The sequence below is a fragment of the Hyperolius riggenbachi genome, chromosome 10 (genome assembly GCF_040937935.1).
Source record: "Hyperolius riggenbachi isolate aHypRig1 chromosome 10, aHypRig1.pri, whole genome shotgun sequence".
Lineage (NCBI taxonomy): Eukaryota > Metazoa > Chordata > Amphibia > Anura > Hyperoliidae > Hyperolius > Hyperolius riggenbachi.
In genome coordinates, this window is record NC_090655.1 from 60,111,331 (window position 1) to 60,130,919 (window position 19,589).

The following is a 19,589-nucleotide window of genomic DNA, read 5'->3' on the forward strand; positions in this document are numbered from 1 at the left end:
GTGGTAGTTCTGCGTCGCCAGGTGCCTCCCTAATTAATCAGGCCGTTTCCTGTCAGATCACGGAGCGGGTCTGATTGCGGCTCGCAGACTAAATGTAAACGTAGGAGACATATGTCTCCTTTGTTTACATTGTACGGCGCAGCAGCGCCGTAAGGCAGATCGGCGAACCCCGGCCAATCAGCGGCCGGGGATCGCCGCCATGTGACAGGGGACATCCTGTCACAGGCTGCACAGGACGGATAGCATCCTGTGCAGCCCCGATCACCAGGGGGCAAGGTAGGAGAGGGAGAAGCGGAATTTCGCCGCGGAGGGGGGCTTTGAGGTGCCACTCCCCCCCCCCCCCCCCCCGCAACAATACAGCCAGCAGGAGCGATCAGACCCCCCCCTGCACATCATCCCCATAGGGGGGAGAAAAGGGGGCGATCTGATCGCTCAGCATACACCCTGATCTGTGCTGGGTGCCCCCAGCACAGATCACAAAAAACAGCGCTGGTCCTTAAGGGGGGTAAAGGGTGGGTCCTCAAGTGGTTAAAAGGAAACAAACATTTCAGCCTACATGTGCCTCTCACCTCTGGTTCCTTGCTTGCAGGAAAGTCATTTCTGCTGAAGACTAGAGATTGTCTGGGCGTGCTGGGACTACAGGGTGGAGAGATTGCTCTGCAATTAACACTTGTTGCTTAGAATCCTCTCGCAAAGGTGTCAGAAGGTCTCTGCATTGCGGGATTAATGCTCCATAAAATATTTAAAAGCATAAAGCAAACAGGGCAGTTTTGCTTCGCCCAAACTGAAGCCAAAACATAAGTAAAACTATAAATAAAAATCTTTGTCTCCATGCAGAGATCAAAGCCTGGCAGCCGGGCGGCAGCACTTCCAGCCTCCCTGTCCCACTTCTGAGTGCTTTACAAAAGGTTTTATAGTACTTGATGTATGGAAACACTGCAGAGATAGAACAAGGGAATTACTAGTGTGCAGCAGAACGCACTGAAAGAACAGGTGATCAGATGATAGACTAAGATTTGCTGTGAGCACTTCCTGTTTTAGCCAACAGGATTATTCGTACCAAAGCCATTCTGCACCAGTGGTGTGCAAGGATTCAGCCCTTGCCGTCACAGGCGAGTATAGTTTTTTAGTAATCATTCAAGAGGTTTGTGGCAGTTAGAAAAGAAGACTGTGCGTCTGAAACGCTGTGCGTTATGCAAGACCCGGCAAATGCTTTTATGCTACATACGCAAAATAAAAAGGATCGACAGTGACAAGTTTAAGTTACTCCTGAGTACAACTCAAGTATCTCCCTGGGGTTTACATACTACAGGTTGATGGCGATTACTCTTACATACCACACTTTGTATATGGCTAAAGGGCAACTGAAGTGAGAAGACTATGGAGGCTGCCATGTTTATTTCCTTTTAAACAATACCAGTTGCCTGGCAGCCTTGCTGGTCTGTTTGGCTGCAGTAGTGTCTGAATAAGACCAGAAACCAGCATGCAGCTAATCTGTCAGATCTGACAATAATGTCAGAAACACCTGATCTGTTCAGGGTCAATGGCTGAAAGTATTAGAGGCAGAGGGTCAGCAGGGCTGCCAGGCAACTGGTATTACTTAAAAGGAAAAAAACATGGCAGCCTCCATATACCTCTCTCTTCAGTTGCCCTTTAAGGTGAAATCTGTTCCACCTCTGTTGCAAAGGCAGTGCAGAAAGCGGGTGACTCAGTGCAGGAAGTGGGTGTGGGAAATAAACAAAAATAATGGGTTCCGCACAATGTCTGATGCAAAAACCTTATAAGCCACTTGGCGGATTGGTTTTTACACGATTTAATAAAGGCCTATAAACATTTTGCATCGGACATTGTGCGGAACCCATCTTTCTTCACTGTATATTTTGTATCATATGGTTTGCAAAATCAGGCCAGGCCTGACATCAATAATGTGTGCGAGTGACTGCCTTGCCATGACGTTTTCATGCTGTCTTGGGGTTTAGTGATAATCTATAGTATCTCATCTGTCATAGCAAATTGATGTTATTTATAGTATTTATCCAAGGAGGGGGGAGGTTTATTTTAAGCCTATAATAATATAATATATAATAGTGTGAGTGAGTGCGTGCGTGCGTGCGTGTTGTGTAAAACGATTTGCCCCCTTCCTGATTTCTTATTCTTTTGCATGTTTGTCACACTTAAATGTTTCTACTCATCAAAAACCGTTAACTATTAGTCAAAGATAACATAATTGAACACAAAATGCAGTTTTAAATTATGGTTTTTATTATTTAGTGAGAAGAAACTCAAAACCTACATGGCCCTGTGTGAAAAAGAAATTGCCCCCTGACCCTAATAACTGGTTGAACCACCCTTAGCAGCAATAACTGCAATCAAGCGTTTGCAATATCTTGCAACGAGTCTTTTACAGCGCTCTGGAGGAATTTTGGCCCACTCATCTTTGCAGAATTGTTGTAATTCAGCTTTATTTGAGGGTTTTCTAGCATGAATCGCCTTTTTAAGGTCATGCCACAACATCTCAATAGGATTCAGGTCAGGACTTTTACTATGCCACTCCAAAAGTCTTCATTTTGTTTTTCTTCAGCCATTCAGAGGTGGATTTGCTGGTGAGTTTTGGGTCATTGTCCTGCTGCAGCACCCAAGATCGCTTCAGCTTGAGTTAACGAACAGATGGCCGGACATTCTCCTTCAGGACTTTTTGGTAGACAGTAGAATTCATGGTTCCATCTATCACAGCAAGCCTTCCAGGTCCTGAAGCAGCAAAACAACCCCAGACCATCACACTACCACCACCATATTTTACTGTTGGTATGATGTTCTTTTGCTGAAATGCTGTGTTACTTCTACGCCAGATGTAACGGGACACGCACCTTCCAAAAAGTTAAACTTTTGTCTCGTCGGTCCACAAGGTATTTTCCCAAAAGTCTTGGCAATCATTGAGATGTTTTTTTAGCAAAATTGAGACGAGCCTTAATGTTCTTTTTGCTTAAAAGTGGTTTGCGCCTTGGATATCTGCCATGCAGGCTGTTTTTGCCCAGTCTCTTTCTTATGGTGGAGTCGTGAACACTGACCTTGATTGAGGCAAGTGAGGCCTGCAGTTCTTTAGATGTTGTCCTAGGGTCTTTTGTGGCCTCTCGGATGAGTTTTCTCTGCGCTCTTGGGGTCATTTTGGTCGGTCGGCCGGCCACTCCTGGGAAGGTTCATCACTGTTCCATGTTTTTGCCATTTGTGGATAATGGCTCTCACTGTGGTTCGCTGGAGTCCCAAAGCTTTAGAAATGGCTTTATAACCGTTACCAGACTGATAGATCTCAATTACAGTACTTTTGTTCGCATTTGTTCCTGAATTTCTTTGGATCTTGGCAGGAGGTCTAGCTTTTGAGGTGCTTTTGGTCTACTTCTCTGTGTCAGATAGCTCCTATTTAAGTGATTTCTTGATTGAAACAGGTGTGGCAGTAATCAGGCCTGGGGGTGACTACAGAAATTGAACTCAGGTGTGATAAACCACAGTTAAGTTAATTTTTTTAACAAGGGGGGCAATCACTTCTTCACACAGGGCCATGTAGATTTGGAGTTTTTTTTCTCACTAAATAATAAAAACCATCATTTAAAACTGCATTTTGTGTTCAATTATGTTATCTTTGACTAATAGTTAACGGTTTTTGATGAGCAGAAACATGCAAGTGTGACAAACATGCAAAAGAATAAGAAATCAGGAAGGGGGCAAATAGTTTTTCACACCACTGTACATATACACACACACACTTTTTTATATTGTTTTTACACTACTCAGCCTAAACTAATAAAACAAAAGTAAACCACTCCTAATGGTTCAGCCCATCCAAAAAGCAGCATTAGGCCTGGAACCCACTAGAAAGCACAAAACGCTATCGATTTGTGACAGCATTTTGCAAGCGATTTTGAGAGCGATTTCCCTGCTCCTATAGGAATCATTAGAATGGAAACTCTGTCAAAATGCTCCATGTCCTGCGATTGCCATTTCCTTAATCGCTTTAGTGGAATCTATCACATCCATTCACATTGGCAGAGCATTTAGGGGAAACACTAGGGATTGAAAGTGCTCCCTAAATGCTAAGAAGAAAAAAAAAAGCGCTCTAGTGGGTTCCAGGCCTGAAGGCGGAGAGCCAAGGTCACACCCAGGATTCAGTGGCATAGCAATAGGGGATGCAGAAGTTGCAACTGCCCCGGGGTCTCTGGACCAGAGGGTCCCCACTCCCTCAACCGCAGTATTAGCTATACAATAGTTGTGCTATATGAATTGCTATGTATAGAATGCTTTGGGGGCCCCAATATAAAACTTGCACTGGGGCCTAAAGCTCTTTAGCTACGCCACTGCCAGGCTGCTCACGTTTCCTACAGCCAATCACACCAAGGCGTCCCTCCCCAAGTACTGCTGACCTGCAAGTTTTCACTGCAAACATATAAAGTAAAAAGTCAGCAGGAGGACAGTTTTTATCAGTCTCAGTAGGTGACATATATAGTTATATATGGATTATTTCCACCATCATTACCGTGCAGCAAGTTTTCCTAATACATAAGTTAAAAAGACAAATCACCTGGAAGGACACAGATCCCTGATCTGTTTGGATATTATTCCTGCTTTGAAGCAGTCTTCCACAAAGCGCTCCAGCACCGAGTAAGCGTGCGGTACGTCCAAGTTAATATCTGGAATCTCGTAGTAAATGCGATCATATCCCTGCAAGATGGAAAAATAGGAACTCATCAAATATTGGGAGACAAAGTTTAAAAAGGAAGAATCCATTCCATCCTTATTAAAGTTAGCTATAAAAACACATATCCTACATTTAGATCTACCCCTTCAAATTCATAAAACCCCCTTGTGCTCTGACTCTTCTATAGCCAAATCACACTGACACAATATGAGCAGAGCCTTCACTCACTGTTCACTGGCTTAAAAGGAACAAGAGGTGTGAGACCTATGGAGGCTGCCATATTTATTTTCTTTTAAACAATACCAGTTACCTGGCAGCCCTGCTAATCTCTCTAGCTGCAGTAGTATCTGAATTGCACACCTGAAAAAAGCATGCAGCTAATCCAGTCAGATTTGTCATAGATTGTACCATGTACAAAAGAGTAAACCATCCGGCACTACACTATTAGGTCTGTTTCATCTGTCTTTTAATGCATCAATGGTTCCCAGTTACACATCAATCCAAAGACTCAGTAATTCACATGCATAGATATTTCATACCCTGTCCATTCCTTGCTGTGGGGCAATGTGGGAGCAGCGGTCCGCCTGACGACCGTTTCGCTCGAATACGAGCTTCTTCCGAGGCTCCGTGCACGGTGTTAGCCCTATCATCGGGTAACTGGGAACCATTGATGCATTAAAAGACAGATGAAACAGACCTAATAGTGTAGTGCCGGATGGTTTACTCTTTTGTACATGGAACAATTTATGATCTCTTCAGCATCCTGAGCACACAGAAGGTCAATGCCTTGTCCCCTCTATACAGAGTAACCCCCTCCACAATGGTCTCAGGACCGCAGTGCCAGTCCCCTTTTTTTTCGTGTTTTCTCTCATTGTTTAGCAGATTTGTCATATACATCTGATCTGCATGCTTGTTCAGGGTCTATGGCTCAAAGCATTAGATGAAGTGGGTCAGCATGACAGCCAGGCAATGCTCATTTTTTAAAAGGAAATAAACATTTCAGCCTTCATAACCCTCTCACCTCAGGTTCCCTATAAAAGTTCAAGTGGACCACCATTCCCATGCTTTGCCAAGGCCTTCTAGTTAGTAATGTGTCAAATCATATTCTACCCAACTAAACCTAGGCATTTTCTGTCCACAATGAAAGTTAGGCCTGTTCAATAAATATTTATTGGAAAACGTCTATAGGTGCCATCAGGGGCGTTGCTAGAATCCAAAGAGATCTGGGGCACTTCATCCCGAAAAATGGGTGTGGCCACAGACCAGAATGTGGGTGTGATCATGGGTGGAACCAAATTTACACAAACTTAACAGTGGTCTAAGTAGGCCTGCCCAGCAAAATGTTGGATGAAGCACACTATCCATTAAAAATTATATATATGTGGCATATCACATAAGTAGGCAGTGTGACGTAAACATAACTAGGCAGAGTTACCTGGCTTCATTGCTGGCTGGTCTGGCTTTCTGATGGGCTGGCCTGCCACCAGGTGTCTGACAGTCCGCCCCCCCCCCCCCCCCCCCCCCCCATAGCATTCCCTGACCATTTAGTGGACCCCTCCTATGCTCCCACGGGCCTCCTATTGAAGCACCAAAACTCCCAGCATGCCCCCATAGCAGAACCACAGCTCCCTGCATGCCCCTATAAAGGCATCACAGTGCCAAGCATGGCACCACAGCACCCAGTATGGTAGGCCCACATAGATGTCCTGTGTGGTGCCATGCTGGGCACAGTGGTGCCTCTATTGGGCATGCTGAGTGTTGTGGAGGAGAGGGGAAAGAAGCCCGGAAGAGGAGAGGTCTGCAGAATCTGGAGACCAAGCGGCCCGCGGTGAGTACTGCCGTCCATTACCAGACTCTGCTTGAGGGAGATCTGGGGCATGTGCCACTGATCTTTGGCGCTAGCAACGCTCCTGGGTGCCATACAGGTGATTTTGCAGCCTGATCGACCATCCGATTTGATATATTGTATCAGATGAAAAAAATCAGTAGCGCAATAAGCATGCCCAATGAGTTGAACAATTTCAGCCTGAAATTGGTTGAATGTATTGGTTGAGCATGCTGGAAAATCTCTGATCAACATGGACAATCAGGTACAGGGTAGTAACAGCGTGCGATATCGAGCCAATCAACATACGCGATGGACTCCCACCCACAGTCTCCCCCACCCCTTTTCACAGGCCCCGGGGAGGGGCATTTTACACAGTGTAAAATCTCACCTGTCCAGCTGCCACCATTGTGTAGTAAAAGTTGCAACGGCGGACATGTGGGGAGCTGCAGAGGAGACTGGGAGTCACGGCAACTGGACAGATGAGAATTACATTGCACGGGCTCCGATCAGAGATACTTCGGACTCTTAAGGTGCGTACACACATGCGACTATAGTCATTTGAAACGATCGTTCCCCGATCATTTCAAACGACGATCGTTTGAAAAAAAGCAGCCAACGACCATGAAGTCTAACGATGGACGAGCTAGATCGTTCAAAACTAATGATCTAGCTTGGCGGATTTTTCCCAACGACGATCGTTTGCAAAAGTAGTACATCGTTGGAAACGATCGTTCGTACTAGGCTTGACATGCGCATTTCACTGTTTCTCCATGGAACTTTTCATTTTTATGCGCAAACGCAATCGTTGCTTTATTTGTTGTATTGTTCGTTTTAACGATCAGATCGTTACACACCTTTTACAACTAACTTTATTTAGGTCGTTCTTTCTTCAATTAAAAGTTTGTTCGTCGTTCATAACGAACGATCGTTGTCGCATGTGTGTACGTAGCATTAGTATCAGCATTTACTGTCTGTGGAGCACAGACAAACTTGCACACCCTATTTGTATTAATGGGTGCCCATGACCCTTTCACCAGCCGTCCATCCTTGAAACACTTTTGGCTTGTTTTTTGTTTCCAACATCACTTAGAAAAACTGACTGTTCACTTGCCACCTAATATACAAGTCACTTAGTACATCAACACCACCATAAAGTAAAAATTCACACTTTATTGAAGAGAAGGGGAAAAAAAAAAAAAGGAAAAAAAAAAAAATCAGTCCCCCTGCGGGGATTATTATTATTATTATTATTATTTATTTATTTATAAAGCGCCAACATATTCCGTGGCGCTGTACAATGTAAGAAAACAAACAAGGGATACATAATGATACAGACAATGATATACATGAAAATATGAACACTGATACAAGATACAGCACTGCTGATTACAATTTGATTTAACAGGATGACTAAAAATGTATAAATGTCTAACAGTGTGCAAGCAATTGAATTAATAACATTCCATGACACAAAAGGGTGAGAGCCCTGCCCTTGCAAGCTTACAATCTAAAGGAATGGGGTGGAAACAAGAGGTGGGGAAGTATACAGTATATGTACAGGCAGTGCGTAATTAGGTTATTTAGTGGGTGCATGGCCTAAGCTAGAGAATATGCTTGTCGGAAAAGGTGGGTTTTGAGGGAGCGTTTAAAGATTTCAAAGGTGGGAGAGTGGCGGATGTGTTGTGGAAGGGCATTCCAGAGGAGGGGTGAGGCACGTGAGAAGTCTTGTACACGTGAATGTGAGGAGGTAATTGTAGAAGAGGATAGAAGAAGCTCGTGTGCAGATCTGAGATTGCGGTTGGGTTGGTATCTGGAGACTAGTGAGGAGATGTACAGGGGAGAGAGATTGTGGAGAGCTTTGTAGGTTATGGTTAAGAGTTTGAACTGAATCCTCTCATTAATTGGTAGCCAGTGAAGAGCTTGACAGAGAGGGTCAGCAGAGGAAGAGCGAGAGGAGAGATGAATGAGTCGAGCAGCAGAGTTCAGTACAGAATTGAGCGGTGTTAGTCGGTTAGTTGGAAGTCCACCAAGCAATATATTGCAATAGTCCAATCGAGATATAATAAGAGCATGTACTAACATTTTGGTTGTGTCATGGGAGAGAAAAGGTCGGATACGTGCTATGTTTTTCAGTTGGAAATGGCAGGAGCTGGTTAGGGAGTTAATGTGAGGAGTAAATGAGAGAGAAGAATCAAATATTACCCCCAGGCACCGTGCTTTGGGAACTGATGTTATAGACGTGTTGTTAACATTTATTGTAATATCAGGCAAAGGGGTGGACAGGGATGGTGGAAAGACTATTAGTTCAGTTTTATTCATATTGAGTTTTAAGAAGCGAGAGGACATGAAAGAGGAGATAGCGGACAGGCAGTCGGGAACCCGTGTGAGGAGGGAGTTAAGGTCTGGGGCCGAGAGGTACAGTTGTGTATCGTCTGCATATAGGTGGTATTGGAAACCGAATGAGCTGATTAAGTTACCAAGACCGTGCATGTAGATGGAGAAGAGGAGGGGACCGAGGACAGAGCCTTGAGGTACCCCTACAGACAGAGGATGTGAAGAGGAGGCCTGATCTGAATAAGAAACAGTGAAAGACCTTCCAGACAGGTAGGAAGATATCCAGGAGAGAGAGAGGTCCTTTATTCCTATAGATGAAAGGATCTGTAGGAGTAGAGTGTGGTCGACAGTGTCGAATGCTGATGACAGATCTAGAAGGATGAGTATGGAATAATAGCCTTTGGATTTAGCTGTGAGGAGATCATTAGCTACTTTGGTGAGTGCTGTTTCTGTGGAGTGGTTTGGCCGGAAGCCAGATTGGAACTGATCGAGCAAGGAATTTGCAGATAAATACTGACTTAGTTCAGCATGGATGTGGCGTTCAAGTAATTTAGATGCAAATGGAAGAAGTGACACTGGGCGGTAGTTAGCAAGTTCGGTGGGGTCTAGAGATGGTTTTTTAAGTAGTGGTGTTACAACAGCCCTCTTGAGTGAGGAAGGAAAAATTCCGGAGGAGAGGGATAGGTTAAACAGCGATGTTAGGGCAGGGATGAGGGATGTGGATAGCTGTGGAATGAGATGTGATGGGATAGGATCCAAAGAACAGGTGGTTAGATGTGATTTGGAGATAAGGGAAGAGAGCGAATGTTCAGAGAGTGGAGAGAAACTGGAAAGAGAGCAGTCAACAAGAGGAGTGGAGATGGAGTTTGATGTCTGCGTGGAAAACACACTACGGATTTTTGCAATTTTATCTGTAAAGTATGTTGCAAATTCTTCAGCTGATAAGCATGAAGAAGGAGGAGGAGGGGGTGGACGGAGAAGGGAGTTGAAAGTACTGAACAGGCGCTTTGGATTGTGCAAGTGGGAGGATATGAGGGAGGAGAAGTATGATTGTTTTGCAGAAGAGAGAGCGGTTTTAAACTTGTTCAACTCTTTTTTGTAAGTAATGAAATCCTTATTAGTATTAGTTTTTCTCCAACGGCGTTCAGCTACCCTAGAGCACCCCTTTAGCTGTTTAGTAGCTTTGGTCAGCCAGGGTTGGCGACTGACACGGTGCGGGCGGACATTGGTGAGGGGTGCGATTTCATCCATGACTTGCGTGATTGAGCAATGATAGTGTGCAGCTGCTGAGTCAGGGTCAGTGAATGGTTGTGTGAGGAGAGGTGCCAAGGCATCAGAGACAGATTGCATGTCTATGTTGCGGTAGTTCCTGCGTGTATATGAGCGTGCTTGAGGCAGGGTGGTAGGAAGAGAGGAGGAGAGAGAGAAGTTTAGTAGGTTATGATCAGAGAGCGGGAGAGGAGAATTAGTGAAATCAGTGATAGAACAAAGACGAGTGAATATGAGGTCAAGTGTATGACCATTAGAGTGAGTTGGAGCAGTGGACCACTGAGACAGGCCGTAGGAGGAAGTAAGTGACAGAAGTTTAGTGGCGGCAGAATTGTTGGTGTCAACATGAATATTAAAGTCGCCCATAATGATGGTAGGGATATCGGAGGACAGGAACTGGAGGAGCCATGCAGAGAAGTGATCTAGGAAGAAGGAAGGAGGGCCAGGAGGGCGGTAGATTATTGCGATCTGGAGGTTAGAGGGAGAGTATAGACGGACTGCATGGACTTCAAAGGAAGGTAGAGAAAGAGAAGGAATGGGGGTGAGTGGCTTGAAGGAGCATCTATCAGAGAAAAGAATGCCCACACCACCGCCATGTTTATTCCCACTTCTAGGCGTGTGACTAAAGTGGAATCCCCCATAAGAGAGGGCGGCAGGTGAGACCGTGTCAGAAGGCGTCAGCCATGTTTCTGTGACCCCAAAGAAGGTGAAGGCGTTGGAATTGAAAAGGTCATGGATGAAAGGAAGTTTGTTGCAGACTGAGCGGGCATTCCAGAGAGCAGCAGAGATAGGTGGGGGAGGAGGGGGGAGAAGAGGAATATTAATAAGGTTGTGGCAGTTTCGGTGTGCATGTGGTTGGCTGTTTGCAGTGCGATTAGTGTGCAAGAGTGAGGAGCGAGCCGGCAGAGAGGGTCCGGGGTTTGGTGAAATGTCACCTGCAGCAAGGAGTAATAGGAGGCAGAGAGAGCTGGGGATAGGGTGGGATTTAGATTTATGGGTAGTTGGAGTATGAAATGTATAGCGCGGTTGTATAAATAAGAAAGTTTCGTGAGAAGCAACCTGTGGAGATGATAAAAGAGAGGGAGAAATGTAGAGCGTGTTGCTGACAGCAGGAGGATGCAGTGAGTGTACAGATTTGAGAATAGCAGGGGAAAGCAGGCTAATCATGAAGAGCAGAGATAATGCTAATCATGAAGAGCAGAGAAATGCTGATCGCGACGGGAAACAGACAATTGCTGCCCCCGAATGAGACGTCACAGAACCACGCTGTTTCCAGCCACCCCGACTGCCAACAGACGTCCCTGTGAACCAGCCCTTAATCCATGGGCTGTCTGTCAGTTTTGGATATGATGGCCTTTTAAGATGGTTTATGACTAGCCATCTGGGTGCAGTGGCTATAGGCTGTAGCATGCCAGGATCTTCAATAAAGCTGCGTACTCACCACCCGATGGGTCCAGTGACATCCCCTTGTCGATGGTCGTTAGCAACGCCTCTTCCTGCCGGCAACTGAGGGGGATATGGATGTTTCCTTTTAAACAATACCAGTTGCTTGTCAGTCCTGCTGATCTCTTTGGCTGCAGTAGTGGCTGAATCACACACACCTGAAACAAGCATGCAGCTAATCCAGTCTGATTTCAGTCAGAGCACCTGATCTGCATGCTTGTTGAGGGGCTGTGGCTAAAAGTATTAGGCCAGAAACCCACTGGGAGCGCTTTGTAAGCGTGAGTGATTTGAAAAAGCTCTTGGTAATGCAATGCTATGGGGGATTTTTATAAAATCACATCACTCAAGTGGGATCACACCCATAGCATTACATTAGCTAGAGCTTTTCAAATCCCAAAGCGCTCAGAAAAGCTCTCCTAGTGGGTTTCTAGCCTTAGGCCACATACAGACATCAGACCATAGTCTTTGGAAAATGAAAGATCACAGACCAATCTTACCACACTTCATGTAGTATAAGAGCCATACCTACACAGTCTTTTCTATGGAGCTGAACTCCACATCAGAAAAAAATCATTGCAAGATGCTGCACACACAGATGCTGTACAGACACAAAAGATCAGTATCTGCAAAAGATCTGTTCCTGCCAAAAATCCATTCCTGCAAATTGCAATGATAGTCTATGAGATCTGCAGATCATCATACACACATGATTTAACTGACATTCATCTGCAGATCTGCAGATCTGAAAATCCATCCTGGTGGATCTGATCTGCAGATGAACGTCAGTTAAATCATGTGTGTATGATGATCTGCAGATCTCATAGACTATCATTGCAATTTGCAGGAATGGATTTTTGGCAGGAACAGATCTTTTGCAGATACTGATCTTTTGTGTCTGTACAGCATCTGTGTGTGCAGCATCTTGCAAAGATTTTTTTCTGATGTGGAGTTCAGCTCCATAGAAAAGACTGTGTAGAGTATGGCTCTTATACTACAGGAAGGGTGGTAAGATTGGTCTGTGATCTTTCATTTTCCAAAGACTATGGTCTGATGTGTGTATGTGGCCTTAGAGACACAGGATCAGCAGGAGAGTCAGGCAACTGGTATTATTTTAGAAGATAAAATCTCTATCCTTCTCAGTTTAGGTTCCCCGGGTCAAGTGACGTTACCCGACGTGCGCGAAGGTAAGCGACGGTCCACACCTGTAACCCATTTCGCGAAAGCATGGAAAGAACGCTTGGCACAAAAAAAAAACTGCAGTTCGTCTGGAAAATTGCGACGTGGGTACATAGCTTACATTACCGATGGTCATATATGGAAGAACTCATGGAGAAGCACGTGATCGGTTTTAGTCATGTGATAAATATGGAAATCTCTGATAAGCTAGCTTTACAAATCACACACTTATTGTTTCCACCTTATATAGAACTGTAAAAAATGATTTTCACTTCACCTGTGAGTGGTTTTAACATTGTGACTGATCAGTGTTTGTATGATAAAACACATGCAAACCTCCACTAAACCAGACAGGGAATCTGCCTGCTGGTTAATTAGCAGCTAGGCAATTGTTTGGCTAAATTTTACATGTTAGATTGTTATGTTGTTTTTTTGCCCATTCACATGTTCTAGAAAATCTCTGCATACAAAAAAAACAACATTTTTTATGTCAGGGTAATAGAACTGAGGAACAGTGTATCTGCAGGTTTCCTTCCCGCAATACACTTGAGAGTTTCTGTATTCAGCCACTAGAGGGCACTCTTACCCTTTTCATTTGATCCAGAGTAATAACGCCTGATTTCCACAGAGCTTCTAACAGGCCCAGCATCATTTTATACGTGGTGTCACCAGTTGCTTCCAGAACCATCAGCACTGCCTGTGGTAAGAAATGAGGTAAGAATAAAGGGCTGGAGTAAGAATAGGATTAGTGGTCTCCTTTTTGTAGGCTAGTCTGGTACCCCCTCCTTCCACCACACTTCCACTCCCCCATGCTGTCCAAAATGTACCCCTTTTTAAATGCATCTCATCAGCAAATGTATGGCAGTTAAAGAGACACTTAAGCAAACAAAAATGATATAATGAATTGGATGTGTAGTACAGATAATTACTAGAATATTAGTAGCAAAGAAAATATTTTCATATTTTTATTTTTGAGTTTGAGTAACATTGCAGCATTCTCTAATATTTGCAGTTTACACACTTCTCAGCAGTCTAAATGATTTTACAGAGCAGGCTAGTGAACGTTTGACCTGTCCTCTGCAGGGAAAAAAAAAAAAAGTGCCAGACACTTGAGATAAGCTCCAGAAGACAGCTCTATGTGACTTTGAAAGTCGTGGCGCTCAATGGCTCTTTTGCATAGATCCTAGGTTCTCAACATGTGGAATGCGCAGTACCCCAGGGGGTACTTCTGATGGTTCCAGGGGGTACTCTGGCTTCATATTCTTAACCAACAAAAAAATGTAGAGTTTTAGAAAATGATTAATCTTATTTTAACAACATCAAATTAGTGTTTTAGCTAATTAAAAGCAATAGAAAATGCTTGGAAATTGTTTAGAATCAATCATGTACTACAATTACATATATATTTGTCATGGGGTACTTGTGATAATGTTTACTATGCTGGGGGTACTTGGTGTGTATAAGGTTTTAAAAGGGGAACATACCAATAAAGTGTTCAGAAACATTGGCATAGATAACAACTGGAGTTTCTTAAAGAGGAGCTGTTAGGTATAAGGTCTCAGAGAAAATAAACACATATATCAGTAGCTAAAGATTGGCTGTACTTACATTACATATGCATTTCACTGTCCACGTTTGGATTTCACAGAATTTGTATATAGTATATGCAGAGATAGATGCTCCTGACAGCTCATGGCAGGCTCCATGTTTTTCTGTCAAATGTGTCGTCATGTCCTGCCTGCTTCCTGATCACAGATAAGCTCGTACTTGAACAACACAGTGTGCAGTGAATATTAATGAGCCATGTGGCTAGGAACAATAGCTGACTCCTGCAGTGTACTCTGCCCTGAGATTTATCAGTGCTATGCGCTGGACTGATTACAAGCTGCTGTAACGTCTCATTAGCAGCCGAGGGGAGGGCCCCAGAATGCTTTGCAGTAAAGTATGCGGCTTGCGTCCTCTTGGGTTTTAACAGCCTTGCTGATAAGCACACATCAAAGGTAACTGAGATTTTTATCTTCACTAATGGCTTTTGGGCTTCCTTCTAAACTGTTTAACACAGGAGAATAGAGGTTTAAATTAGCTTCTGCAGCCTGACAGTTACTCTTTAACTTCCTGTACTGGAAACACTATTAGACTTATGTCTCTGCTCCTAATGTTTTATTTCTTAGCAGTACTACACATACAAAGCATATCAATTTTCTTTTCGCTTCAGTGTCGCTTTAAGACTAGTGAAAATTATGTAATGAATAAAATAGATTTTTTCCAATATTCCCTCAAATTCTTTAGTCCGTGTTTGCCCACTGTAAGATAATTCTGCAATTTATCACAGATGGCAACATCTTTAGTCCTACCAAGTGATCGCTGTGGAATGTTCGAGAGATCTATGTACAGAGGGAGATACGGTTTGCTTGGCAATTAGGATGAGCCATTATTTCCCACAATGCAACGAGGTTCACAGACCGCAAACTGTCAAGACAATGGTCATGACATCACACAATATCAGCCATAAAGATGTCACGGATTATCTACTTGAGAAAAAAGGTAAAGATTTCTTGTAGGAAAGGGGGTATTCAGCTACTGATTGGGATGAATTTCAATCCCGGGTTAAGCTCCTCTTAAAGTGTGCTCCTGGCTGGTATTTCACAAATCAATGGATGACGAACAGTTAAAACATACCAAAGCGCTACACCAGTAACAAGTGTAGACAAATGCTTACTTCATAAACAAGTTCATGATGGAAATGAGGTACTTCCAGCTCCTGGAGGCAGCGTTCAGCTTCCGACACATCCCCAGACAAAATGTATTCTTTCAGCAGCATGTCAATCTAAACAGGAGCGAGACAAAAGCGAAACTATTACAAACCAAGCAGTACTACAGCCAGCACAAAGAATGGGCTGTGTATACAAACAATGGCAAAGTCTATGGGCCCCACTGTAACCTGTGAAAGTTTACGATGAAAGCAGTCCTCTCATGCCTGGTACACACAATGATATTTTCTGGAAGATTTACCTGCCAGATCAATTATTTCCAACATGTCCAATCTCAATTTTGATAGATTTTTGATTTTTTTTTATGGTTTTTCAATAGATTTTCATAGAACTGAACGAAAAGCAATCGAAACATTGATTAAAAAAAACTAACGGAAAAATCAAAAAAAAAAAAAAAAAAAATTGTATGGTGTTTACCTAGCATCACAGGTTCCACATGGGTGTGGGTCAGCCACTGGAGGACACAGATGCAGAATCCCTATTGAACTCCTCCTATCAGCGCCATGATGTAGGCCTAGCGCTGCACATCCACACTGCATTTCTGATGTAGTGATAGTTACCTCCTTAACCAGTTTTTTGACTGGCTGCTGTCCTCCGCCGCTACCCCAGACGCTGTCAATCTTTCTTCCACCTCTGCTCAGGCTTAGCAGAATGGTTGCTCGACTCAAGGCAGATCTAAAAAGATACAAAATAGGATGAATCTGTATGATTAATTAAAATATACAGCCTTGGGTGGTTTTAATTACACAATTAATATACGGTAAGGAGCACTAACTGCACCACATTCAGTTACAGACACATATACAGAATGTCGATACTGAAACTTCTGTTCTTTACCATGTACAGAACTACAGAAGATGTTGGCGCTATATAAATAAAAAATACAAATAATTAAATCATTGGTTTATCCAAAGTACATAAGAAGATGGCACCAGTCCATTCTAGGCTTTAAAGGACAACTGAAGTGACATGTGACATGTGACATGATGCGATAGACATGTATATGTACAGTGCAAAGCACTCAAATAACTAGGCCGTATTCCTTTTTTCTTTCTCTGCCTGAAAGAGTTAAACATCAGGTATGCAAGTGACAGTTTCTGTCCGGGTCAGAATACAGCATAACTCTCAGTGATAAGTAATTAAAGTCATAAAACACTTTCCTGTCAGTAAATAGCTGAGAGCAGGAAAGAGATAAAAAGGTCAACAATTTATACATTTAAGCTCTAGCGAAGTTGTGAAGGTGTCATTGAGCAGAGACAATGAAACGGTAAAAATTTAAAAACTAGTCTTAAATATAAAATAAAACTGTGGGATATCTAAAAAAGTCATTTTTAGGAGAAGGACGACAGATGCAATTGTTTTTCTCATCAGTTTATTTTCACCTCGGATGTTCACCTGTGTCGTCTGATGACTTTTAGTGCAACAAGATATCCATAGTAGGTGACTGGAGGACCAAACTTATCCATCTGTTGGTGTGCTCATGGTCTGATTATTCACTACTCATTAAAATGCACAGGAGCTTGGCGCCGCTTTAGCAGAAATGCTATAGTGCGCAGGGCACATAAGGGTTAATTGGGGGCAGGACCCCGAATAACATCTCCCTCCCAAGTTGCTAGAACTCAAGAGAGGGGAATAGTATGTAAAGTCACTGGGAACCGTTAAAAAAAAAAAAAAAAAAAAATACTTACCTAAGGAAAGGGAAGGCTCTGCGTCTTATAGAGCCTTCCAGCTCCTCTCCCGGTCCAGCGCAGGATCCCCCATAGCAGTATTCAACCAATTTGGTCAAATACTTCTGTGTCCACTGCTGAAGGGAGGCTTTGGGAGTCCTAATGCTCCTGAAGACGTGCCGCAACATACTGAGGTCGAGTAATCGCCCTCTCTCACACACACTCGTGCAAGCGCAGTATGGAACCACCTGTCTTTGGGAGGACTCGGCTCCCGAAGACTTCTGAAGTCCCCTGCGGTGGGAGATTCAAACGGAGGAGCTGCCGCAACAACGAGGGCACTGGGAGAGGAAAGGCTCTCTCGATTACCATTGACTTTAAAAATCGCCGGGTATTTGAGCGGCAGCAGGGTGAGCTGTCATTTGGCTCAGCCTGCGCCCAGCTCACCAGCAACGGGACATTTGATGCCCCTTCCACTGCGTATGGGCAGCTTTACATGGTGACCCTCCGTGTCAGAGTGTAGATAGTGAGGACTATGCTGTAATGCACAGCTTGTAGTTTGGCTCAATTTAATAACAGTAGGTAATAAAAGACAGGATACATACCGGGCGTGCTCGCAGTCCACAGTGCCTTTGTGACTCTCCATATAAGATCTATTCAGGATGCCGTCTCCCACTGCTCGGGCTATGAACTGACCCACCAGCTGCAATGACACCAAGAGATGCTCTGATTATTCCTATCAGGCGAAAGTGTACTTCCAGTTCTTCTAGAAAAAAAATAAAAGCTGTTGCTACGGAACGCTTAGGGGTGTAATAAGTCCCACTGCTCTCACGAACAACATTTGTAATTTATACTTAACAAAAATATGTTCCCCTTCAAACGCTTCTATGTCACCAACTTTCTCACTCAGTTCTGAGACCTGCACAATAATCCGAGAGGCAGAATACTTGAATGATGGGTCTAGAGAACTAGAAGGGTTTGCATGTATGTCCGAATGCACACCTTGTTTTACCATCCCCACTAAGGGCTCAAACACGGAAAAAAAAGCAGAAAAAAAAAGGCAAGCGTTTATGCTTTACAAGTAGTCCCCCATTAATAAACAATATATGGATAGATTCAGGTTAAGAACAAACTTACAGTCCCAAAGTCAAAACACTGTACCATCTCGGTCCCCTGTACCTCTATGTCCTCCAGTGCCTCCAGTGTCCCACTCTGTGTCACCTCTGCGTTCTCCCCCTCCCCCCCCCAAGTTTCACCTATCGCAGCAAAAATGTAATTTAACTGGCTTAAAAAATAATTCAATCAAACATTCTTTGAATGTATTAAAATCCATTTTCTACAAAAGAAAAAAAAAAAAATTGAGTTCTTCCCACAGAATCCAATTTTACATAATCGGCGAGTCATTTGTTAGTTCGGGACTACCTGTAGGCACCTCCCGATCAGAAGAGTCCTGCCAGTTCTTCACAGCTCGGTCCTGAGTACTCTGGCTCTAGCTTCCCAAATCTCTGATCTGTTTACCTGGCCATGCGATTCCCTTTCATGCCTGTCCTCTGTTAATTGTAGCAGACTTCCTTTGTTGTCTGCCAGCTCTGACCTCTGGCTAGAATCTTGGTATTAACTGAACTCTGCCTACCACGAACTTGGCTTGTCTTGACCTACGATTGACAACTCCCTGCCCTTGACCTCAGCTAGACTGACTGCCTTCTGATATCAACCTGCTACTCCCCTGCACCCTTTTAGTGGTACCCCAAGTTCTCGCCATCACTGGTGGGGCAATCCCAGGAGTTTCAACCTATGTGCAGCAGAGTAATCCATTGCCCACTAGGGGTGGCTGCCATCATCCCCTTCCAGGGTGCTCTGGTGACCTAAAGCCACACCCTGGGAGAGCCGATGCCTACCACCAGTGCATGGTTCAGCGCTATACCTTAAGATTCCCAACAGCAAGGGTGTGTCCTCTATTCAATCCTTCTCACCCAGATTGAACCTGGAGACATCCTCTGCCCCTCTCTACCCTTGGAATTGGCTAGGGTGCACAGTACAGCTTAGGCAGCAGCCTAACACAGGTGACGCTGCATTGTCCATTATCTTCTCGGTCACAGTGGCAGGGGGTAAGGATGCAGCTGCTGGACTGTGGGTTTGCTCCCACATATTAAGTGATTGGGTTCTGCAAGGTTGGAACTTGGAAGCACTCACAAATTCGGGATGGAGCGCCTTTCTCTTCTGCATTGGCCATTGGACTGACCCTGTCTGGTAATCTGCCAGACCCCTCTATGGACTCTGTCACAGGAGCCCTAGTGGCTGACCGCACTTAGCCTTCTAAACGGTGCCAGCGCACAGATCGTGCGAACTCTGGTCGCAGTCAATGCGCAGGAACCGTTAAGAATTAGCCGCAGACAACTCGGAAGGGAGCCTGT

At 44.1% G+C, this 19,589-nt stretch overlaps 1 protein-coding gene across 1 annotated transcript in view; it reads right to left on the minus strand.

Moving 5' to 3' along the window:
- The window catches only part of PDCD4 (programmed cell death 4), an 81,975-nt gene that overhangs the window by 2,054 nt on the left and 60,332 nt on the right, over positions 1–19,589 (minus strand). Inside the window, exons 7-11 of the mRNA XM_068257925.1 lie at positions 17,781–17,878; positions 16,072–16,186; positions 15,460–15,567; positions 13,327–13,437; positions 4,574–4,713 (exon numbers count right to left, since the gene is read on the minus strand). Of these exons, the coding sequence (XP_068114026.1) occupies positions 4,574–4,713; positions 13,327–13,437; positions 15,460–15,567; positions 16,072–16,186; positions 17,781–17,878 (572 nt within the window). The remainder of the gene's footprint in view (positions 1–4,573; positions 4,714–13,326; positions 13,438–15,459; positions 15,568–16,071; positions 16,187–17,780; positions 17,879–19,589) is intronic.